This window comes from Sceloporus occidentalis, unplaced genomic scaffold (genome assembly GCF_023333645.1).
Source record: "Sceloporus occidentalis isolate IW3139 unplaced genomic scaffold, rSceOcc1.0.p SCAF_13, whole genome shotgun sequence".
NCBI classification, from domain to species: domain Eukaryota; kingdom Metazoa; phylum Chordata; class Lepidosauria; order Squamata; family Phrynosomatidae; genus Sceloporus; species Sceloporus occidentalis.
Genome location: NW_028316993.1, coordinates 1,089,370 through 1,113,546, shown reverse-complemented (window position 1 = coordinate 1,113,546; position 24,177 = coordinate 1,089,370). Strand labels below are relative to the sequence as shown.

Sequence of the window (24,177 nt, the reverse complement as noted above, 5' to 3'; positions counted from 1 at the left end):
AAGGTAAAATGCTAATTTCTAGACGCTCATGCAATACTGTATATTTTCTTTTGAAATGGCGAACTTGCAGATAAAAGTGCAAAGACAGAGTTCCACGCAGAATACCGACATTTAAAGTCTCCATTGTCTTAGGATTCCCGGCATATCTCCCCTTTTAATTAATCCTGCAACCTGCCCTTCTTCAAATGCCCTTCAGCTCTCTTACCTCTTTGCAGAGAGGCTTCTGACAGTGTCCAGGACAGATAGCTTCCAACATCTTAGATGTCAATTCATTGTTATGGCTTCCTGGGGGCCTTTTCCTTCAGCAAGAAATATTTGGGGCGGTGGTGTTTGACATCAAGACCACTGTACTGGTTTGGGCTGGTGGGAGATGCAAACAAAGTTCCTACTTCTTCCTCAAACATGGCATTTGGGAACTGGATGACCAAAGGGAAGTGATAAAGATGTGTAAGTGTGCAAATTTCACATCAACATTAGCAAGTCATTACACCCAGCAGTTATCTGGCTGGTTCATAAATGCCTTACCCCTAGTATAGACTATATCAAAAGAACTCTGGCTCCATGCATTTAAGCAGAATAGGTATGTATTTTGTGTGTGTGGATAAGTAAATCCTGTGTCTAAGACAACCTCAATTGCCAGTGTAGTTGTTATTTGCTGTCAAGTCAGCTTTAGCATCTGAATATCTGAAAGGATGTTATGGGGAAGATGGAACAAGCTTCTTTTTTGCTGCTCCAGAGACTAGCAAATGAACCAATAGATTCAAATTACAAGAGAAATGATTCCACTTAAACGTTAGGACAGTTTGACAGTGGAATGGACTGCATCCGAGGGTGGTGGATTCACCATCTTTGGAGGCCTTTAAGCAGAGGTTGGAATGGTGAGACATGTTTTAGGGGTGTTGTGTATTCATGCATGCTAGGGGTTGGGCTCTTCCAACTCTATGATTCTATGTTCTATGACTTATGGTGACTCCATGAATGAGAGGCCACCAAGGCACACTGTTACTAACAGCCCTGCTTAGGTCTCACAAATGCAGGGCCATGGTTTCCTTGAATGAACCAGTCCATCTCTAATATGGTCTCGTTCTTTTCCTACTGCCTGTCACTTTACCAAGCATGTATCGGCCCTTCCAGTGAGTCCCATCATCTCACGATACATCCAAAGTAAGACAGCTTCAGTTTAGTCACTGAAGCTTTTTCAAGAGAGTTCAACTGGCAAAAAAGACACCAAAAATGCAATGTTAGTCCTCATATTAATTTTTATTCAAACCCAGAATAGAAAAAAAAGCAGCAGTAGTTCAATGTATCCAAGATACAGTGTAATATTTTTATTTACTTTCTTAAAGGTAATGAATTAAACAGATGATCTGGCAAAGAGGCAGTTACTGGGATTTTTATTTCAGCGGCAAATAAAGAGGAAAGCCCATCACTGCAGGCCTAAGTAGTTAACATTTAGAACAAAAAGATTTCTGTACATCTCAGAGTGACAAGACAATGTTTCTGTCTTTTTTCTAAGACTTGAATGAATGGAGATCCTGTCCTACTTGCCTAAATGTAAACACCTTAAATGTGATCACTGCATCTCACACGCTTCCTTTGAAAACAAGTGAAATTGGCCCCTGCTCTCCAAACTAGTAAGATATTTTAGAGGATAGGCCTGAAATAAAATGCATACCCATTTAACATATGTTGTGGAGAAAGGAGATTCCCGCTGTAACCTTCTGCAATAAAAAGGAGAGGCCATCAAACTTTTCTAATTCAAGTACACTTGGGGGGCTATGGATGAAAACCACCCTCTTGAAGGCAACAGAGAAGGATGGTTGGCAGGGATAAAGCCTTGAAGTCTCTGATCTCCATCCCAACCCTCCATCCATATCCCTCTTTCTCTCCCAAAGGAAATTTATCTGAGTTTTCTCCAACCTTCCTATGTGTCTCCTTTTTTACTTAACAACTCCATTATTAGGTGGTCTGTGCTGCTCGCCTCCCTACCTAGGGTTGCCAGATTGAGAACTGGAAAGCACTCTTGTCTCTCAGATGGTTGTGCCAAAGAGAGCATTTCAGAAATGTTGCTTGTGACCTGATTGCTGTGACAAGCAGCATCTCCTGAACTTCCCTCTCTTGCACAGTCATAAAGGCACAGGAGCCCCCTCCTGGTTTTACTGGGATATCCCTAGATGAGGAGAAAACATGGGGGCAGAATGCCTAACTATGATCTGTGGGTTTTATCACTCTGTTAAGGAAAGATTAAGAGGGGCGAGAGGGTTAGGGAAAGACTTTCTTTAGGGAGGGAGAAAGGGATGTGTAAAGGGTTGGGTTGGAGATAAGAAACTTTCAGGACCAAGATATTGCCCTGTATCCTGCAGAGAAAAGCAGCTCTCTGCCTTGTAATCTCATTGCCCTTTGGGGTCCATTGGCAGTTCCAAAGGACACCCTTAAAAACAAGGTGCAGCAATAACCGCACAGGCACCTCTTGGTCGAAATGGAGGACCAAGGATAGGACTTAACAGGAGACAGTATTTCCCAGTCTGTTAGGAACATTGCCTTTGTTCAAAACTCTCTTGAAGTGGCTTCTGGCACCCAAATAAGACTCTAAATGTTGCGTCCCAGAACTTCCCATCCCCTGATTTTCTGGTTTATCTCCACTGCAAGATCTTGCTTATTTTGAATCCTCTACTGGCAAGGGGTCAGACTAGATAACCCTTGGCATCCTCATCAATTTCATGATACTGTAAGTCATTTTCTAAGGAAGAACAGTCCACTGTTGAACACAGCTCCCTCATCTCTAAATGTCCTATTCCCTCTGTTCACAAACCACACTCCCCATTCTTAAGTTAGTTTTATAAAATACGACCATCTCTTCTGAAAGTGACCAGCTTCCTAAATGCAAAGATAAGGGAATAGAAGCTTCTAGGCTTGGCCCCAAAACTCATGAAGAGGACAACAGAGATGGAGGGCAGGAGACATGGAGGCCAGCTGCAGGGCTTTGCTTTGAGGCTGGGGTGAAGCAGTCCTGTGAAAATAGACCAGTCGAAGGGACATGACTATTTCTTCACATTGGTTTCCACAGAAGAAGAAAACATGCCAATTTCTAGGCATGGAGCTTCAGTGGCCTTCAGGGGGGAGTTGTTAAAGGGGGTATGCTGGGAGAGACACATGCCTCAAAAGCATGTCCAAATGTTTCTCTCACTTCTTCCTTTAGTCGCTCCTGGCTGATGCCAAAGCCTGCCCTCACTTGTAGTTAGTGGTTATACAGAAGAGAGATTGGCATGGCTTTGCCAGACCAGTGCCAGCATTTCTCCCTCACACTGCAGCCGCTGACCCTCCCTCTGCTTTGGTCACTACCCTCACAGTCCCCACCGGCTCCTCAGAGCCAAGCTCTTCAGAGAAACCCACGGAGGGCAGCTTGATTTTCAACCCCCCTTCGTCCTCTGGGTGCTCCGAAGTGATCTCCAACGCCCCATGGGATTTGGGGCTCAGCGCCAGTTTGGGGAATCTGAACTTGGGGGACTTCTCCCCCTTGACCCCTGCATCACCTGTTTCCAACGAAGCCATCTCTGTTCGGGCAGCGGAAGAGACCACGACACCTGAGGCTGCCTCCCCATTCCGTTTCTTGAAGCCTGAGAAGGTGATCTTGGGAGACTTAAACTTGGAACCCTTCAAGGCTGCAAAGGTGGCAGAGCTGCCTCCACTGCTGCCAATGCCATGGGTGTCCTCCTTGGCTTCTTCTGCCCTCACCAGTTTGAGGTTCAGCTCTGGATCAGTTTCAGTCATTTTGGAGGGAGACGAGAGTTCCACTTGAGGCAGCCGGATTTTGCCCATCTTCCCCTTGCTCTCTTGGGACCCATTCTGCAAGAAAGCTTCAGACCGTTCCCCATTGAGCTGGGTACCTTCCTCTGCTGTGGAGAAGCCCAGTTTGGGAACCTTGAGCTTGGAGGAAGCCTCCTCCAGGTCTCCATTAACCTCCAACCCCAGTTTGGGCTTGGAGAGAGATAATCCAAAAGTGGGCCTCAGCTTGAGTTTGGCCGTCATGCCCTTGCCATCACCTTCTTCGTCTCCCTCAAGAAGGCCAGGGGAGCCCTCAGGCCCCTTTGCCTTGGACCTTCCCAGGGCAAACATAGGTCTCTTGGCCTTGGTCTCCATTTCCTGCCCTGAGGCACCTTCCTTGCTTTCCAGTCCTGCTTTGGGCAAAGAGAGTCCAAACTTGGGGATCTTCACTTTATACTTCTTTCCTGTATCAGGATCAGTCCCATCTCCTTTGATCACTGGACTCTCCCTCCCATCGCTACCAGTGTGGCTTCTTTTATTGCCCCCCTCCAGTTCCTGGGAGCCACCATATCTGAGCTGGGTCCCCTCGATCTGATATTCAGCGTGAGCTTTGATACTTGGGGCTGAAATCTCCAAGCCGGGCACCTTGAAGGCTGCTTTCCTGCCCTCTAGGTCTTCCCCTCCTGAGCCCCGTCGATGTTTTGGAGGCGAAGCAGCAGCAGCATCCTTGTCCCCCTTGGGACCTGGTGACCCAAATGATGGCATCTTGATCTTGGGCATCTTCAGCCTGCCTTCAAACCCTCCCACATCCACCTCCAGGTCTGCCATACCTGCTACTTTCCCTGATTCTCCCTTCACTTCCTTCTTCCCTTCAGAGTCTACAGAGAACCCCACATCTGGTACAGCAATATGGGGCATTTTGAAAGAGAAGTCTGCTCCTTCAGCAGGAGGGCAGAGGGGCTGGGTATCTGTGCTTGACTCAGTCCCTGTCTTGGAGATGCTTAAGGATGGGAGTTTCAACTTGAACTTGTTGTCATCAGCTCCCAGGCCAGCCTCTGCTTCTGCCTTGCCTAGGCCAAACCCAATGGGGAGAGAGGGCATCTTGATCTTGGCTTCTTTTGTTCCAGTTTCCAGGCTCAGCATCTCAGTGCTCCCTCGGAGTTTGGGAGCTTTTAGCTCAAGTTGTGGGACCCTGGGCAAATCCACCTCAGCTTCCTCTTCACCATCTGAGCTGGAGCCCCCAAATCTGGGCAGCTTGATGACAGGACCACTCATTTTGACCTTGGGCATCTTTCCTGCTGCTTCCAAACTCATGTCAAGCTCTACCTCTGGAGCCTTCATTTTAGGGGTGGAGAACTTCGGCAGCCCAACAGAAGGCATCCTGAACTTTCCTTCCGTTCCTTCAGCCATCCCCTCTCCCTCAGTTAGGGGCAGTTCTGCATCTGAAAGTCGGGCTTTGGGCAAAGAGATGTCCACTTTGGGCACCCGTACCTTGGAACCCAGAATAGAGTCTTCCACCACTCCTTCCACCTCTTTCTCTACTTCCCGACCAAAGCTGAGTGTGTGTCCCAGAAGCTGAACTCCTGCTTCCACCAGGCCACCATCCTCATCCCTACCAAACTTGGGAAGCTCTACCTTGGGCAACTTGATCTTGGCATCTGCACTGGTAGTGCCATGAGGGATGGACTCCTCTGTGCCAGCTGTTGGTAGACTAATGTCCAGATCTACTTTGGGGGCAGAAATGCCAATAGAAGGCATACTGGGGATCTTGAGCTCTCCCTCGTAGCCTCTGATGTCAGCCTCTGAGACGTCCACCACTGGCTTCTCCAGCTCCCCTTCAGCTCTAGGGCTTGGCATGGCAATCTCCAGGGATGGCACCTTCACCCTGAAGCTGGGACTTTCTGACCCTACAAGCAGCCCTGCCTCTGCTTTGACTTCTTTGCTGCTGATCCTGGTTAATTCAACCTGGGGGACTTTAACTTCCAGTTCTGGAGCCTGGAGCTGCAGCTTCCCTTTATCAGTTTCCAGCTTAGGAGAGGACAGTTGCAACGTTGGCATCTTCACAGAGGGCATCTTCACAGATGGACCCTTTTCCTTGGGACTTCCAGAACCTTTCTTGATCTTTGCTTCCGCTTCTAGGCCTGACACCTCCACATCTCTGCGCATCATGCTAAAAGATGGCATCTTGAACTTGGATACTTTGGCTTTGGCCTCTTTCTCTGGTGTCTTTACCTCACGGCTTTTGAGCTCCAACTCCCCTTCCTTGCCTTTGCCCCCAAATTTGGGCAATGATAACTTGGGCACTTTCAACTTGACATCTGGGAGGTCTATGCCAACCTCAGGAGAAGGTCCTTCAGCCTCTTCACCAGACCGGTCTTCTGCCTTCCCTTTGGGAAGACTAATGTCCACTGCCACACTAGGCACCTCAACATCCATGGTGGGCAACTTCATCCTACTTTCAGAATCCAGACCCACATGAGGCTCAGAGACAGCACCAGACCTCTCAGGAGCTTTCCTTTCAATGCTGAGAGATAATTTGGGGTCTTCCATCTCTGCTCCCCATTTGGATTTGGGGAAAGAAATCCCAAACTTTGGCATCTTCAACTTTGAGCCTTTGTCAGCAGCTTCTGGGAACTCCACCTCAGCAGCTGATACCTCTGGACTGGCTTTTCGAACCTTGGGTCCAGAAATGCTAAACTTAGGGAAAGCAAATCTTGGGGACTTCTGCTTTGCTTCAGCCTCAAAGACTTTGCTGCTCTCAATGGTCACATCTGGGACAGTGACAGCAGGAATCTCTACAGATGGCAGCTTCATTTTGGCACCCAAAGCCAAACCCTCTCGTTCTAGGCTGATCTTTGGCAATGGTTTGCCTTTCATTCCCAAGCCAATCTCCAGGCCTTGCCTCCCTTCAGCTTCTGGCAGCTCCTTGCCCAAAGCAAGATCCACCTTAGGAATTTTGGCTACCATCCCGCTGACATCTGGTCCCTCAAAAGTCCTCATGCTTGGCTCCAACTCAGGCTGATCAGGTCGGCATGTGGGGACACTGAGCTCCACATCCAGGTCTTTGGTCACAGTCTCAAAGGTGGGCAACTTCAGCTTGATTTCATAATCCCTGGCTGGCAGTGGCTCAGAGACGGTAAGCTCTCTTTCAATCTTTGGCAAATGCAGTCCAACCTCAACTTTGGGCATATCAATATCCAGTGCTGGCACAGTTCCAGAAGGGAAGCTCAGCCGTGCCGAGGGGACAGCTACTTCTACTTTGGGCTTCTCCACTGACATGTCCAATTCTGGCTTTTGACATGGTGATTTGGGGAGCTGCATGTCAGGTAATGTCACTGCTGGCAAGGTGAGATCCACCTTTGGGACACTGACCTTCATGCTCACATCACCTACTGGCTTAGGAGATTTGGTGTGAATTTGGAGGGGGGGAGTGGGTGGTGCCTTGGCAGGGAGGTCAAATTTCGGGAGTGACACTTGGGGCATCTGGAACCTGAATCCAGGCCCTTCGGCAGCCTGCTCTGACTTTGCACGCTCAAAGGGGGCAGCCAGTTCTCCTGTGGCCTTAGGAAGTTGCACATCACTGACTTTGGGGGCAGAGATGTCAAGGGAGGGCATCTTCAGCCCCGAAAATGTCACCTTACTCTCTGCTTCTTTGCTCTCTGACTTGCGTTCTGCCAGGGAAATTCCAAACCCAGGAATTTGGATCTTGGGGCCTTTGGATTTTATTTTGGGGCTCTCTGGCTTCCCAACACCAAGTTCTACCTGGGGCAATCTGCTTTCCCCTTCTTCTTGAGCTTTGGAGACCAGCTTGCCTAGGCTGATTGAAGGGAGCTTGACAGAGACCTCTGGGACTTCCGCTCTCAACTTGGGAACCTCTGCTTCAGCCTTCCCCTTGGGCAGGGGGAGCTCTAGGTCCACAGAAGGAGCCTCCACATCCAGAGATGGCACTGTCATCCCTGCCTTCAGCTTTTCTTCCAACTCTTTGGATTTTACTTTGTCTTTTTCCAAGGCGATTTCCAGGGCCGGGACTTTGCCTGAAGGCACCTTCAGCTTGTTCTCCTCTGTAGAGACCCCAAACTTGGGGACTTTGATTCGGAAGCTTTCCTCTTTGGGGACAACTTCTGGGGGAGGCGTTCCCTCCAGTCTGGGAAAGCTGAGGTCTACATCTACTTTGGGTGCTGCCACTTCTGCCGCGGGGAGCTTTAGCCCTATCTGTAGATCACTTTCTGGCACCTCCATCCCTCCAGTACTCACTTTGGGCAGCTTTGCCTCCAGTTTGGGCAACCCAATCTGAGGTGCTTGGATCTTGAAACCTTCCCCTTTAAAACCAGCTTTGGGTGACTCCCCACCGGGCCCAGCTTTAGGCAGGGGGAGGTCAAGTTCTACTTGAGGGGCCTGGAATCCAGCTTCCACTTTGCCCCCTGCCTCTTGTTTGGCCTTCTTGGCCTTGGTGAAAGGGACTGTGAACCTGGATACCTTCCCCTCGCCTTCTTTTTTGGCGGCTGCTTTTATCCCGATGGCAGCCTTGGGCAGGCTCACTTCCAGACGAGTCTCAGGACCTTCAGCTCTTGCCATACCTGCTGCCGCTGCCGCTTCCTTCACCTTCAACCTAGGGAATTTCAGTTTTCGCCGTTTGGTCTCTAGAGAAGACAGCCAGGGAGAAAGGTCTGGGCTCGGTTCAGTGACTGCCACCTCGCCAACACTCTTGGCCTTGCGTAGCTTGGAGAATTTGGGCAGAGAGAACTCCACGTCAACTGGTGCAATCTCCAGTTTTCCACCTGCCAGGTCCCCACTGTCACGAAGGTTTATTGCCTCTTGTGGTTCCTTTGCCAAGCCTTTTGCTATTTTCTTCTTCTTTTTCTTTTTCAGAGACGATAGGCTTTGGATGTTCTGTGGAAAGGACCAAAGGTTTGTTGTGTGAGTTGTCCAGCCAGGGAGAGATACCATGAAATAGGAATGTCCTTCCTGGAGGAAACTCTGTCTTATCTCATGGAGAATACACACCCTGAGAGAAAATGGATTCTTTTGCTGGACCAACTTCAGCTCATGCAGAAGTATTCAAATCTCAATATTTTATAGGAGTCTTCATCAGAAAGGGGGGAAAACCCTCCACAACAAAAGACTTCTATTTCCTGAGCTGGTTCAGCAAAAGGGAACATCATATGTACTGTGTGCACTTCCAACTTTGCAATAGCACCATCATGTTTATAGCAGGAATGGGCAAAGTGCTGCAGGCTGCATGCAGCCCTTGAGACCCAGACCCCGGCTTAAAAAAAAACCCCATTTGCTCCATTTTCAAGTGGAAGTGATGTCACATCACTTTCAGTCCCTTTGGAAACACTGGTGCAGAACACTTGGGAGAGGATATGGGGGTGAAAAATGGTCCACTGTTGTCTACCCCTGATTTACAGCAAGGGTGAAGAATTTCATTAGCAGGAGACCCACATTCAAATTCAAAATGGTTCTTGGGACTGTATCCCAGTGCTGAGGGGGAGGCAAATAGGTCAAGACCAAGAAATACCAGCCATATTTTAACTTCATGCATTTGTAATCAGGAACTAACCCTAAATAGTCAGTGTGGCATAGTGGTTTCAGTGTTATAGACTAAGGTTCGAATCCCCACTTGGCCATGGAAACCCACTGAGTGGTCCATTCAGCCTCAGAGGGAAGCAATGGCAAACCATCTCTAAACAAATCTTTCAAAAACACACACACACACATAAAAAAAACACAAAAGCATGATAGGTTTCTCTTAGGATTGCCATAAGTTGGAAGTGACTTGAAGGCACACAGCAACAAGAAGAGGGGGACACAAACTTTTGTTTGTATGCATATACAATCGGACCTCTGTATCTATGGATTCTGTATCCACAGATTCCACATGCATGACTTGAAAATATTCCCATCATCATGATCCAAAAATCAAACCTTGATTTTGCCATTTTTATATAAGGGACACTATTTTACTATGCCACTGCATACAATGGGGCTTGAGCATCCAGGGATTTTGGTACCTATGGAGAATCCTGGAACCAAACTTCAATGGATATCAAAGGCCCACTTTAAGGAAATCATTGTATATGCCTGCTTAGTGTAAAGCTTCTTTGCAGCTGTACTTGAAGAGGGCATGTAGAGGATGGCTACCTCCTCTTGTTTTCCCTCTGAATCTGGTCCTCTCTGCATGGAGAACTCTATCGATAACTCCACCTTGCTCCAATATTTCTTACACTCTGCATTTAAATCTCTGTAATACCACCCCTGCATCCTGTCCCCATCAGCTGCTACCATCTGCGATCGATCAAGGAGATCTCAGATGAACATTCTGAGCACCACCTCCTCCCACCCAAAGGGACTCTGCTCCCTGGAAAAGAGGGAACTATGGCCAGCCAGCACAGCTCAAAGGCCTGGCAACGATTCAGTAACACCTACCAGCTTGGCCATCTTGGCTTTGGGGCCTCTCACTTCAAAGGTGGAGGTTCCAGGCTTGCGGGAGACATCTGCACTGGGCACCGTCCGTTTCAGGCAGAAGGAAATCTTGTATGGCTCAGCACACTTGAGGATCTGCAAGGCATCTTCGTACTTTATGTTGTCAAAATACACTCTGGCACTCAGGAGCTGGTCACCTGCAGAGAGGAAGGTGTTACGACAGGGTTGGTCCTACTGCTGAGGCAGACAGGGCAGTGCCCACCAACTTCCCAACATCTCTCCCAACTAGCTCGGCCAGGTACAAGTAAGATTCCCAAGCATCTCATTTTGTAGGGACATTCCAAATTTGTGGTCCTAAAGTCTGGTCCCATATCAGGCTGATATTGGATGTCCCAATTCTTGTATTTCAAGAGTTGGCTAGGCTAACATTTTGGCATTTGGTAAGTATGTGGCAATCAGGCCTTACATATCACCACTGTTCATCCTCTCCATTGGCTGGGCTGACACCAAGTAGCAGAGTAATGCTCCCATTTTGTGATGTCTGAACTGGAAATTTGCATGAGTTTTGGGGTTCCTGTGAGTTTGGAAAACTTGCAGAGGCCTGAGATCTTACAGGAAGACCTCTTCTTGGCTTCTCATTTTGTAACCTCACCATGCCCTATGAGCATCCACAACCGCTGAGTTAAGGTCACTGGCCATCAGAAGGACTTGGGACACCACTCTATAAAGCAGAGGCTGGTGGCTTCCATGATAGAGAAAAGGTTGTTAAATCTGCTCTGGAATTTAGTCTGAACTTTAAAGGAGGTATCCAAAGGAATTTGGGGAACAGAGTTGAGCACCTTGGAAAGTGCCTTTAAAGTTCAGGCTAAAAGCCAGAGCGGATACACACTCCACTGACACTGGGATCCACCAAACAAGGCTCTCCAAGCAGTGAAAGAAAGCTTGCAAGGGCTTTCCCACAGGAGACAAATGGGCAGTATTTATTGACTGGGTGATGGATTGATTTGTGTGTTTGGGGTGTGACTTTGCTTAATGTGGCCAAGATGCCTGTGATGGAGCTGAGTAAGGATCCCTGTTCTTCAGGCCTAGGTCTCCCCACCTTGCCCCACAATCGATCTTCATTCCCAGTTGGCTTTTTGGAGGCTGCTCACCTTCCCTGAGGCTCAGTGCTCGTGCTGCTGGCGAGTCTTTCAGCACATCTTTGACGAAAAGGCCTTCCTTCCCTCCTCCGGCCACACTCATCCCACTGACCCCAGCTTCTGCTTCTGTCTCCACAATGACCTCCAGCAAGTCAGAGGTCTCAATGGTTTTCTGCAGGGAAGGAGGTAAAAGAAAGGTTGCAAAGGAAGCTCTACCCGGTGCACAGTTGTAGTGCTGCTGCCTTGAGCAACCATGACTGGGAAGGAAACTAGATCCACCTGCACACTGTTCTGCCACCGTCTCTTTGAATGGCTCAATGGTTGAACTCTTGTCTGCCAGCTATCCAGAGAAACAGAACCTAATTTCATGGTAGACTTGATACTAGCAATGTGAAGATGACTCAAAAATGTTCTCATCCTGGTGAGGAAGGGCTTCTCAGATCACTGAGATTCTGTCACAAAACGGTTCACTTCCCTAAAGTATTTCACACCTTGAGATTTTTAAAGTACCTTTATACATGCATTTCAGCATGACCTGGAAACAGCCCCTTTTGTTAAGGTTTCTGTCTTCATTTCCTAAAAGGAAAATGGTGTGCAGGTTTGAACGACAAGCTGTGAGCCACAGTGGCTGGTACTTAATGCATAATGCTTATGACCACCCCTAGGTCTCGGTTTTGGCTCAGAAATCTCAGGGGGACAACCCTACTCACCTCCATGGCACTGACTTTGGCCTCCATCTCGCTTGATAAACTCAGAGGTGGAGGCAACGGCTGCTCTTCCTCCTCGTCGCCTACAGTGTTTTCGGTGCTTCGCAGGCTCTCGCCTTTCCTCTGAAGCACTCGCTTCAACTCCTCATGGAGCTTCTCCTTTTGGGCCTGGAAGAAGAGTGAGAGTGGTGAATGGCTCCTTGCCTGCTGCACAACACAGTCAGGCCACTTTGGCTCCAGTTTAACCATGACAGCTTCTGTCCTAGAACTCTCAGCCTCTAAATAGACTCAGCTCCTTTGGTGTTCAAACTAAAGCCCATAGTAGATTCACTGCAACACCAACAATGAAGCCATTAGCTATTATCCACTCACAGTAAAAAGTCAAAAAGGAAACAGCCCCAATACCCCAATTGTCTCTGCCCATCTAATCATTATTTATTATATTTATTTGTATCCTGTTCTTTTTCCAGAACTGGGATCCATGAATTACAGCTGGCCCTCAGTATCCACACATTCTTTATCCACCGATTCAAGCATCGATGGCGTGAAAATATATATATATATATATATATATATATATATATATATATAATTCCAAAAAGCAAACCTTCATATTTGTCATTTAATATAAAGGACACCACATTACTATCCATTGTTTTTAATGGAACTTGAACATCCATGGATTTTGGTAGCCTGGAACCAACCCCCAGCCATCCTGTGTCCCTAATCCTGGTGACTGTGGAGGGTCCACTGTACATCCATTCTAACTCACACCCATGGATAGCCTGATCTACCTCCTCCCCTAGCCTCTCTTCCCCAGATCATCCAGACAAACAACCCCATTGCCCCAGTCCATCTCCAAACCTACAACTCTTTCCGGATCAGCAGCTTCCTCTGGGGACAGGTGTGGATGGGGATTTGCGAGAGTCTGGAGCAGGACAGGCTGCTCATTCCCTTTCGACTCTGTTAGCTGGAAGACAGGAAACAAGGAGACAGTGAGAAGCCAGTCTGCAAAACATCTCAGGAACCTCCTGCCTGCAAATTCCCATCCAGGGTACCAAGAGCAAATCTCTCTTTAACATTTCCTGTAGAAAGCCATGCGACTGGCTCTTGGATGAAACACACTGGGCCATTCATACGGAATACAACCTTGTTGAGAATTTTGAGAGTATTGAGATTCTGGCAGGTATCCTGTCGGTGCATTACACCAGTATAATGCTTTGTTATGCCAACAGAATGGTTTGTTATGCCAGTGTAAGGGGTTGGAGGGGGGGGGACAACAGCAGAGAAAATTCTTCCCCCACCAGAGAGTTACCTCTCCCTGAGCAACCATCATAACCCCATGACTGTTTTACTACATTGGTGCAATTACACAGCTTCTGCTTCTCCTTTGCACTGAGGCAGTAAACTCTTGTGTCTTGTTGTTGTGTGCCTTCAAGTCATCTCCAACCTATGGCAATCCTAATCTATCATGGGGTTTGCTTGGCAAGTTAAGAGGAAGGTTGTCATTGCCTTCACCTGGGGCTGAGATTGTGTGACTTGCTCAAGGTCCCCCAGTGAGTTTCCATGGCCAAGCAGGCAATGTTTTAATGTAATTGTGATTTTTTTTTGTAATGTGTTACAATGTACGGTATTTATGAGTTGTCCTTTTATGATTTTATATAACTCCTTGAAGAAGGCCTGAAGAATACACACAGGTCAAGACGCATCGGGCATTTCTACTAACAGAACAACTATCTTTTGTGCAACCTGAGATGTGTTTCAGGTGTGGGTATAAATGGATTGTTTTCTGGAGGATGAAATGAGAGATCTATGTCGTGATAATGAAATGAAGCCTACATCTTTGGAGGCAGACTATCAGTTGTAAGGGGAAAGCATCTCTGAGGGGGACCTATGGCCTCTTTGCTCTGTTTGTGGAGCACTGCGAGAAACAGGAAGCCTGACTCAGTGGACTCTGCATATAAGCCAGTGCGTCTTTTGCTTTCTTTGTCCCAGTCTCCTGGAAGAGAAACATGTGGTGCTTGGACATGGGTTGAGGGCACACGGCTTTTGTATCCATAAAGAGGAAAGCACCGAGGAGACCACCTGTCCCCTGATTTTGCTGCCGCTGCCCACCATTGCCCCCTTCTCTCTGGAAACAGGTGCTAAGCACTTACCATTGGGGCCTGTGCAGACCCATAGACTTAACACTAAGCTTTGGGGAAGTCTCAAGGGACCCATCTGAAAAATGGGTATAAAAGCCAATCACATGACAAAACCATAATTAGAAAGCCTGTCTTGTCTATGTAATCCTGGGATGGTAGAGGGGTGAATGGAAGGATGGTTGCACTCCTTTCAGTCTGCAGCTATAGCTTAGCTTTTTGCTTCAGCCAGTCCAAAGGAAAGGGGAGCACAGCCCAGTGCAGGGGCTGAAACATAAACTGGTGGTGTTTGATGGGGTACTTACTCTTGACTGCTGTCTACTCCTGAATGCATGGCTTTCTGGTGGGTGGCCCTCTGCAACTGCAGAAAGGAGAAAGGATCATTAGTGTGTCAGCTTCTGTAACCTCTTCCTCTGGCACTATTATTCTGTTGCCTTCCACCTCCTTGGAGGCACCTGCATTTCAGTAGAGGTGAATAGAACTGGGAAGGATGCATCGGGACAATTAAGCATAGCACAGGAAGGAAGGAAGGAAGGAAAAAAGACAGCAAGCTGTGGCAAGGGGAGAGGACAGGTTGGTTATGCGACTTCTCAGGCTGGCCCTATTTAACAGGTTTGATTTTACTATTATTTTAGTTCTTGTAGAAAGGTTTACTCCATTCAACTGCTATCCTCCCAGAATGCCCAAGAGATTTTTTTTAAAAAAAGAGAAATGTAACAACTACTATACTTTAAACAATGATTCCCAAACTTTGGTCCTCCAGGTGTTTTGGACATCAAGCCCCAGCCAGACTGGTCAACGCAGGGAGCTGAAGCCTAAAACATCTGGAACGCCAAAGTTTGGGAACCACTGCTGTAAGAGATGGCATGAAACCACAGAAGGACAAAGAAGAGCTAGATTAAAACATGAAAGCCTTCAACTCAGGATCTCAAGAACCATTAGGAGGTGGGATCAATGCAGATGGGAGTCCAAGGAGACTGAAGATGAACCTTTTAATGCCTGTGAAGATACACAGGGGAGAGAGAAGGGATCATGGGGGTGGGAAGTCTTATAGGAAAGCAGGGCTCATCTTTTTATCTCCTTCCAGCCTTTTTTGTGGTATGGAAAGCCCTATAGCCTCTGGGAAAGAAGACCTGGATAATGCCAAGTCTGGACTGTGGCAGGCAACACCATCCACCTCTTCTCAATGGTATTCTTGTCCCAGGACTCTTTAAGAAGAGCCCATTCCCTTCTCTCTTTATCCAACCATTCAATGCTGACTGCTCATTCGTTTGTTCCTTGGTTTGTTCTTTCTTTCTTTCTTTCTTTCTTTCTTTCTTTCTTTCTTTCTCTCCTTCCTTGCTCAAGCACCAAGGAGATCTCCCTCTTTAGTCCCTCCCTTTGCTGGTGGAATCCCATGGCTCTGGCTGATGGGTGGCATTTCATTCCCACGCCCGGACTCCGGGGACCCACGCTACACCATTCCCCAAAAGGTCAGGGCTCAATGCCGCACATTCCCAGGCCCAGGGAGACAAAGGGGTGCTGCGTCTTGGCCAAGCCCTCACAGGCATTGCCAGAATTCTGGGAACGGTTCCTAAAACACCTCCTCAGAGAGCCCTACGGGCACCAGTCCTTCCCTGGCTGCCACCAAGAAGCAAGGGCAGTCTTGGGGAAAGGCAAATGCCTCCTGGATCCCTTTCAAGAGATCCCAACTTAAAGCAGACAGGCTTGCCATAGCTCTGTCTTAGTATTAGGTAGGTTCAGACTGGATTGATTCCTAGAAACACAATCCATGTGCTGCTGGATCAAGTGGGACTGGAATTCTGCTCAAGGATGGGAATTACAATGGATGGAATAAACATAGGTTCAAAACACACTGCAGAAATAATCCACTCTAAGACCGCTTTAACAGCCCTGGCTCAATGCTAGGAAATTCTGGGAACTGTAGTTCTGTGAGACATTTAGCCTTCTTTGTCAAAGAGATCTGGTGCCAGAATAAAATACAGTTCCCAGGATTCCCTAGCACTGAGCCAGGGGAATTAAAGCGGTCTCAAACCAGATTACTTCTGCAGTGTGTTTTGCACCACAGTATGTGACGGGGGACAGTATTTATTCCCTGATCTGGCAGGCAGCAGGCTTAGGTCCTTATCACACTGCACTGGCTGAATCTACACAGCAGAAATAATGCAGTTTGACACCGCTTTAACTGCCATGGCTCAATGCTATAGAATTCTGGTACTGGTAATTTTGTGAGCTATTTAGTCTTGGCTGTCAGAGCGCTCTGGTACCACAACAAACTACAAATCCCAGAAATCCACAGCATGGAACTATGACAGTTAAAGCCATGCAAATACAAAGATTCACCCTTCAGAGAGTTTTTGCAAGTTGCAGGTGGGAAAAGATCAGTGAAGAATTGGCCTTTGTAACAAGCTGCTGCTCTGGAAATGTACATGCAATCCTTTCCTCTTGGCTTGAATGGAGTACACCAAAACTGAAGAATTTGTACCCTCATCTCCTGCCTGGAGAAGATGCATGAAAATTGTAGACTAGGGTCCAGGCTCTGAGATCTGGCAACCCTAGCGCAGTGGCACTGTGGCATATAGCAAGGACTCCCCTCCCACACTTTTGGAAAGGCACCTGAACCTGAAGGAAGGAGGGATGCAGTCAGAAGACATGCATGTGCCAGCAGGTGAAATTTCCGGAATGAAGGCCTTTTCTGCTCCTCATCCAACTAACCTCTGATCATAAAGCTGTGGAGAGAGATCTGCTCCCACTCAGAAAGCAAGACAATAAGCATCTTGTTCAGGTCTCCCCTCCTCCCTCTGCGCACTCAGCGTCACCAGCAACATGGCCATTGCTGGAAGAAAGCAGGAGAATGCCAGGCATTTTGTAGGCTCAGCAAATGGAGTGGCGGCGGCAGAGGTGTGGGGGGAACACACAACCCAGGCCTGGATTGGCAATAACTGTGGAGAACCCAGCAGGCCGGGCGGAGGGTTCTGTGCCAGTCCCCCAGCCTTGCCCCAGATGCTACAGAAGTCAAGCCAGGCAACAGGGAATACCAAGTCCATCTTGAGCACAACTAGATTTTGGAAACTAAGCAGGGTCAGACCTGCTTAGCACTTAAAGGGAGACTATCAGGTAGGACAAGAGTGGGCAACTGTGGAAGGCTAAGAGGCTGCATTAGACTTCTAGGAGATCTTGGATGGTCAAATTCTCCATTGCTCTTCATCCTGCAAAAAATATGCAGTGCCCCAAAATGCCCTCTAGAGAGACAGGGGCATATTTGAGTGGCTTCCTGAGCTCCTAGAAAGCACATGGGGACCTCTCAAAACATAAGTTTTGCAAAAATTCATTTTAACTCCTGGGGCCCCCGAAGAACATAAAACTGGCCTGTTGGGGGCTAGTCGTAGTTTGGCCTGGATTTAGTAAAGGCTCCACCACATTTGCTGACATGTTCTGGATGGGATTAGCATAATTCAATACAGGCGGGATGCAACCAGGGAAAGGAGCAAGTAAAGAAATGATGGGGAGGGAAGTTCAGCTGAGTAAAGCATTAACAGCATCAAAATGATAGATGGTGGCGGAGTCAGACCGGGATGGACAGGAGAAATCTGTTGACTTCACTTTTTCCCCAGTCATCTTTTAAAAAAGTACTTTATTTTTTACCAAATACTGTACAGGCAAAAATGTGCAAACTTGGGAAAGTTCTGATTGGAGAAAAGGGGAAACAGCCCAAAGATGCCATTCTCACATCTTCCTCCTTCGGTTCTTCTCAATCCCATCTTTCTTGCTGTCACCTCCTTCTGAAGGACCATTTCATGCCTCCCTATTCCACCCCTCACCCTCCACAGAGGCCTGTGAGAAGGGAAGGAAATGTTTTTGCTTATTCTCCTCTCCCCATTCCTAGAATGGAAGGAAGCGCTTTCTTGGAATGCATTTCCTCCAAGTGTTCTTCTACACATTTCAGGAAGAAAAAGGAGCAAAGAGTTGGGGTGGAGTTCCAGGGGGAGAAAGCAGGAGCAATGAAGGGAGGAGAATGCAAGAGACTGGGAGGTTGCAGCAAGGAAAGCAGGGGAAGGAAGATGTTGAGGACCATTGGGCTTTGGCTAGAAGGAGAACCAGCTTATGAGCAAAACCCTGGAGAACATAAAGGGGTCCGAATAGACAGGCCAAAATAAAGCTGCTTCGGGTCATTTTGGAGGTATGCTGTTTAAATGACACATGCATCTTAAGAGGCCAGAAGCTGTGCCAAAGCCATGCTCCAGTCCTTAGGACTGGAGCATGGCTTTGGCACAGCTTTTGGACTCTTAGGATGTATGCATCATTTAAACAACATACCTCCAAAGTGACCCGAAGCAGCTTTATTTTGGCCTGTCTATTTGGGGCCTAAGTCAACACTGGTGAAACCCTGAAGAATATCTGTCAACACTGGCAAACATCCCCTTTATCCCATCTGCAAGTCACCTGCACCATTCTCTCCCACACTTTTCCCAATCCCACTTAGGGCAGGGCAGGAAAGACCCTTCCTTTTTCTCTCTCTTGGGTACTACCTACCATATCTCAATAAATGGTTACAACACATACTATTGACTAGCTGGTGATGAATGCGTTCTGTACATCCACAGAGACACTGCCATTCCCCAACATGTTTCAAGAAAGCCTAGGATTCTCAGCTTAAGCACCCTGCTTGTTGTTGTTGTGTACCTTCAAATTGTTTCTGACTTATGGCAACTCTAAGGTGAACCGATCATGGGGTTTTCCTGGCCAGATTTGTTCAGAGGGGGTTTGCCGTTGCCTTCCTCTGGGGCTGAGAGGATGTGACTTGCCCAAAATCACCCAGTGGGTTTCTAGGACTGTGGGGGGATTTGAACCCTTGTCTCCAGAATCCTAGTCCAGTGTTCAAACCACTACATCACACTGGCTCTCCTAAGCACCCCGCTTTGGGAAATAAAGCCTCCTTGTCTATCCTGGCCATTCAAAGGGGAGAGCAGAATCAAGGGTCCTGATGCTGAACATGGATGGGAAAGGGAGAACCTGAGCCAGGATGGACTTCATCAATGGCCCTGACTGGAAGGGAGAGGCCAAGCCAAAAAGGCCAGCCACGAGTAACCCTGAGATGGGATGTTATGAGATCAAGCATCATCCTTTTCATTCCTAACACTGGGGTAGAAGCATTGGAGCAATGAACAGTTCAGTTCACCTTCCCCACACTCTAAGAGTTTGCCCAACCCCACCCTCCAGCATCCTGTTGCTAATTCTGGGTCCGGATGAGCCCTCGGTGCTCCCAGCCGGACGCCCCTCTGTCGCCAGTTTAGCTTGGAGCACATCCTTCCTTCCTCATCCGGGGAGGGGGGCATCACCCTTGTTATTCCCAAGAGTGGGATAGTCCTAGTTCTCTGTACACCTGGCAGAGGGTGTCCTTACTTTCCTTTTTGAAAAATGCAAAAGCATCTATGATTTTAGTCTCAGTTTGGAGAGATTTTCAGGTTTCATACTCTGGGCGCTCAGGGGAAGTGCGAGAAACAGGTCCAGGGCTGCTGCCACACTGGGGAATTAATGCAGTTTGACATCTGTCAGGGCTGTAACTTATGGAATCCTGGGATTTGTAGTTTGTTGTGGCACCAGAGCTCTCTGATCGTTGTTGTGTGCCTTCAAATTGTTTTGGACCTATGGTGACACTAAAGCGAACCAACCATGGAGTTTTCTTGGTGAGTGTCTTCACAGGCAGTTTGTCCTTGCCTTCCTCTGAGGCTGAGAGAGTGTAACCTTGGCCAGTAGATTTGCATAGCTGAGCTAGGATTTGAACCCTGGTCTCCAGAGTCATAGTCCAATGATCAAAACACTCCACCATGCTGGTTCTTATGAGCTTTTTGATAGAAAAGGCGAAATTATCTCATGAATCCCTGAATTCCATAGCATTGAGCCATGGCAGTTAAAATGGTGTCAAACTGCATTAATTCTACAGTGTAGATGCAGCATGGGGCACTGTTTGGGGCACCGTTTTGGGTCCCAAGTGCCACATGCAGCCTGCAGGCTGGACTTTGCCTGTCCTACCTTAAATGGTAAATACATCCGCATGTAAAAAGGGAACACTTCTTTTTCCTTCGGCTTCAGAATTCTTGATTCAATTAAGGGCAGTAAATAGAGCCTTTTGCTCCCTGAGCAGCATTTAATTGAGAGCCAGCACCCTGGCAATTGTGGCTTTTCGGACAAAACAGATGACAGCAAGCCAGTATTGGCCAAATGGTCCACATCCCACGAGGCTGGAGATTTGAAATGCTGTGGCCCACCAGAGCTAGACAGGATCTCGGGTTCGAGCCAGTCCACTAAAGCAAGATCCAGGAAATCATCCCTATCATTTCTGCAAGACAGATAGACAAACTGTCCAGGCCCTTCCCTGCAAATGCACAAACGCAACCCAGTGAGGCTGGCATAGGTTTTGGCCCAAAAGCCAGAGAAGGAAAATAATGGTTGGTTCTCTTCCGCATTGGATGTGTGGTGGAATGAGTAAAGGGAGGGAGGAAACAAAGACTCAGCACTCCTCAGTACAGAGAGAAAATGTAATTCCAGTCCAGTTCTGGGACTAGGGATTCCAGATCTCTCCTGGCGAGGCTTCCAGGCTCGGGGTTGAGCCCTGAGCCTCTCTTTTAAGACGCCAAGCGTCACATAACAACAGGATATGGGACCCTCCATCCCACACCCCAGAAGGAAAACCTGGGATGGTTGCCACAGCCCACCAGGAGTTAGGCTGTTCCCAGAGAAGCCAGCCAGGCCAAAGGGAAATGGGATAGAAACCACAGGCCTTTGGCATTATGAAGCCCCAGGACAGCTCATCCGCTCTTCTCCGCACCACCCTTCCTGGTGGGAAGAGCCTGGAGTCTGAACGCTTTCTGCTCAGCAAAAATGCCCATAAGAAACAACCCTGGGAGATCAGCTGGGCATCAGACTACTCCTGAACATGGAGGTCCTACAAGCCATCAAGCAATACCTCCCAACCACGCTACTCTCCTCCCACTCCGATATGTCAGATCCCCTTTTAAAGCCATCTTAAGATAGTATTCCGTTACCATTATCTTGTGGCAGGGCGTTCCGGAGACCTGTTCTGCCATTGTTCGAAGGAGGGCTTTCTTTGCCATGCACAGGTAGACTTGTCTGGCAACCAAATGTGGAGCAGATGCTTTAAATTTTAAAGCTTTTTTAAAAAGCAAAACCCTTCACAACTGCCCCATCAGGTAAAGCAGCAGCAGCCTAGCTGTCCTGAAGGTATCAGGTAGCTGCTTCAGGTGAGTTGGGCAGAAAGAGAAAGAAGCAGGATCATCATTGATTCAGAAGCCTGTTGCTGGGTTTAATATGATGGAGGGAATTTTAAAAGGCACCCTGTATAGAGACAAAGGGCCCATTCACACTACATAATTACAGCAGTATGATTCCACTTTAACTGGACTACAAACTCCAGGATTCTATAGGATGCAGCTACGGCACGTAAAATGGAAACGTAGCACTATAATTGTCGAGTGAGAAAGGGCCCTCAGAAAGATACTTTGGACCTTGGAGGAACTCCAGTAAAACGCACAGTGAAGACCTGCAGAGAAGGTACTTGTGGTGCTATGGAGAAAGCAAGCCAAGCCACACCTTGCAAGGGAAGTCACAAGTCATGCAACATCCAGGATGTAGCATCCTCATTGCACTCATGGCACAAACATGGGTCATTCTTTGATAAGTGCTCTTTGGCGTCTCACTACCATTGTGCAAAAACTACGAAGCAAAGGCAGATCTCTGACTCTTCATCTTACCCAGCTGAGAGCATATAGAGAAGCTAGAAGTGGAATTAAAGGTTCTGGGAATTGTCTCTGAGTCTTCTACCTGAAAGTTTGGCAGGTTGAGGGTTGGCTCTTGTGGTGGATAGGAGAAAAAAGGCCTAGATCCATCAGACACTTGGCTGAAAAGGCTTGCCAAAGGGACATTTATTTAATGTATTTATTTCATTTCCAGGATTTCTATCCTGTCTTCCTCCCGCAATGGGAAGCAAGACATAGCTTGCCCACAAACAAAAGTCTCTGGGCCAAAGTAGTCGGCAGCCTGGGCTTAATCCAACTGCTTTGAATTCCTCCTTTGGCCAAGGGTTAAATAACAGCAATTTCCAAACTCTGGTCCTCCGGGTGTTTTGGACTTCAAGCCCCAGAAGCCCCAGCCAGATTGGCCAACACTCAGGAATTCTGGGAGCTGAAGTCCAAATGATCTGGAGGACCAAAATTTGGAAACCAGTGGGTTAAAACGAGCTGGAACATTTTTATGCCACCAGGTTTTTAGAATCTGATGGAGATGGGCTCTTCATGTTTTGAAAGTCTGTATGTAGCCTTTTAATTCATTTTAGTGCTTTTAATGTTTCATGTCTTAAATTTAATTATTTTTAATTAAATTATACACACACACACACACTTTTATACCCCACTCTCTTCCATGCCAGCATTCTCTGAAGACACCAGCCACAGATGCTGGCGAAACATCAGGAATAAGCTCTTCTAGAACATGGCCACATAGCCTGAAAAACCCACAAAAAACTATGGGTGCCGGCCATGAAAGCCTTCGACTGCACATTATTTTTGTTTCATGCACATCAGGCTATGAGTATAAGCTGTCCATGAAACATAAATGAATTTTGAGCTTAGACGTGAGTCCCATCTCTAAGATATCTCACTAGGTATTCACAAATATCCCCAAATCCAGAAATATCCAAGATCCCAAACACTTCTGGTGCCAAGCGTTTCGGGAAAGAGAGACTCGACCTGTACATGCGAACGTATTATTTTGTACTAATATTTTATACTTCATCGGACAATGTATTTGTTATGTCCTATCCATCTAAATAGCTTGACGGTTCACATGGGGATGATGAGGCGCCTTCTGCTACCATTTTACTACAGCAAATTTGTCACAACCGATTCATCTACGTTTGCTATTTATGAAAGAGCTGGAGTCAGTGTCCAAAGTTTGGTGCGCTGACTCCACAAACCTGACACAAAATACAGCTGAACCAAGAGCGATACAAAAGTTTCCAAAAAGAACCTAATTAAGCAAACAATTCTATTGAAAACATTAAAAGTTTGGCAGATAGTAAAATGTAACAAAAATGGCACAAACACAACACAGATACCTGAGGCTTTGCAACAAGACACTTTTCCAAACTCTGCAAAGGAACTGGTGCGCCTCCATCCCGTCTCTAACGTTGCAGCCACACTGCAGAAATAATCCGGATTGGCACTGCTTGAGCTGCCATGGGTCAATGCTATGGAATCCTGGGAATTGTTGTTCACCGTGGCCCCAGAGCTCTCTGACAGAGAAGGCTCAATGCTTCACAAAAGGGCAGTTCCCAGGACTGCATCCACACTGGGGAAATAACCCGGTTTGGCCCCGCTGTAATTCTTTTCTGGCTCAAGGCTATGGAATTCTGGGAGTTGGAGTTTGTTGTGCTCCGCTCTGGGCCCCACAACAAACTCCAGCTCCCAGAATTCCATAGCCTTGAGCCAGAAAAGAGTTACAGCGGGGCCAAACCGGGTTATTTCTCCAGTATGGATGCAGCCCAGGATTCCCTAGCATTGAACCAGGACAGTACAAGCGGTCTCAAACTGGATTGTTTCACCAGTGTGGACTGGACCCTTGTCAAAGTGGTTCCCAAAACCAGATTCCCTAAAAATCGGGGGGGGGGGAGTGGGGTGCGAAAAAGGGGGCGGAGGGGGGCAGAGACCCCAAAGGCTGTCCAACCCCCTCCCTGCAAGGTAGGCCATCCTGGGATGGAAGGAAGAGAAGAACCCCCAGCATCTAAGCCACACTTACCAAGCGATCTGGCTCCGATCTTGCCCCGAGCCTCCACTGCCTGGGATGGAGGGGGGTCCGGGGGAGTCCGGGCAGGAAGGGGGCGGCTCCGGACAGCCCTCCAGCAGCAGCCAGAGGAGGGCCAGGCCTGGTCAGTCTGGAGCCAATGGAGGGGGCTTGGAGGGGGGGAGCCAGCCAGCCCTGCCC

At 47.8% G+C, this 24,177-nt stretch overlaps 1 protein-coding gene across 1 annotated transcript; it reads right to left on the bottom strand.

Annotated features, from left to right (window-relative positions):
* Positions 1-1,247: 1,247 nt before the first annotated feature.
* PRX (periaxin) lies at positions 1,248-24,038 on the bottom strand. The gene is made up of 7 exons (XM_089478595.1): positions 23,992-24,038; positions 14,484-14,539; positions 12,906-13,007; positions 12,041-12,205; positions 11,343-11,502; positions 10,195-10,388; positions 1,248-8,655 (listed from the first exon to the last, which is right to left on the bottom strand). The coding sequence occupies exons 4-7, from the start codon at positions 12,065-12,067 to the stop codon at positions 3,301-3,303; spliced, it is 5,736 nt and encodes a 1,911-aa protein (XP_089334721.1). The 5' UTR covers positions 12,068-12,205; positions 12,906-13,007; positions 14,484-14,539; positions 23,992-24,038; the 3' UTR covers positions 1,248-3,300.
* Positions 24,039-24,177: the final 139 nt, after the last annotated feature.

Bases quoted from the DNA above. Each gene is read 5' to 3' on its own strand.
- PRX (XM_089478595.1), bottom strand. From the start codon at position 12,067: ATGGAGGCCAAAGTCAGTGCCATGGAG. The intron at 11,503-12,040 runs GTGAGTAGGGTT...CCTTCCCTGCAG, and splicing joins CCAAAGTCAGTGCCATGGAG to AAAACCATTGAGACCTCTGA. The intron at 10,389-11,342 runs GTGAGCAGCCTC...TCCTCTCTGCAG, and splicing joins AGCACTGAGCCTCAGGGAAG to GTGACCAGCTCCTGAGTGCC.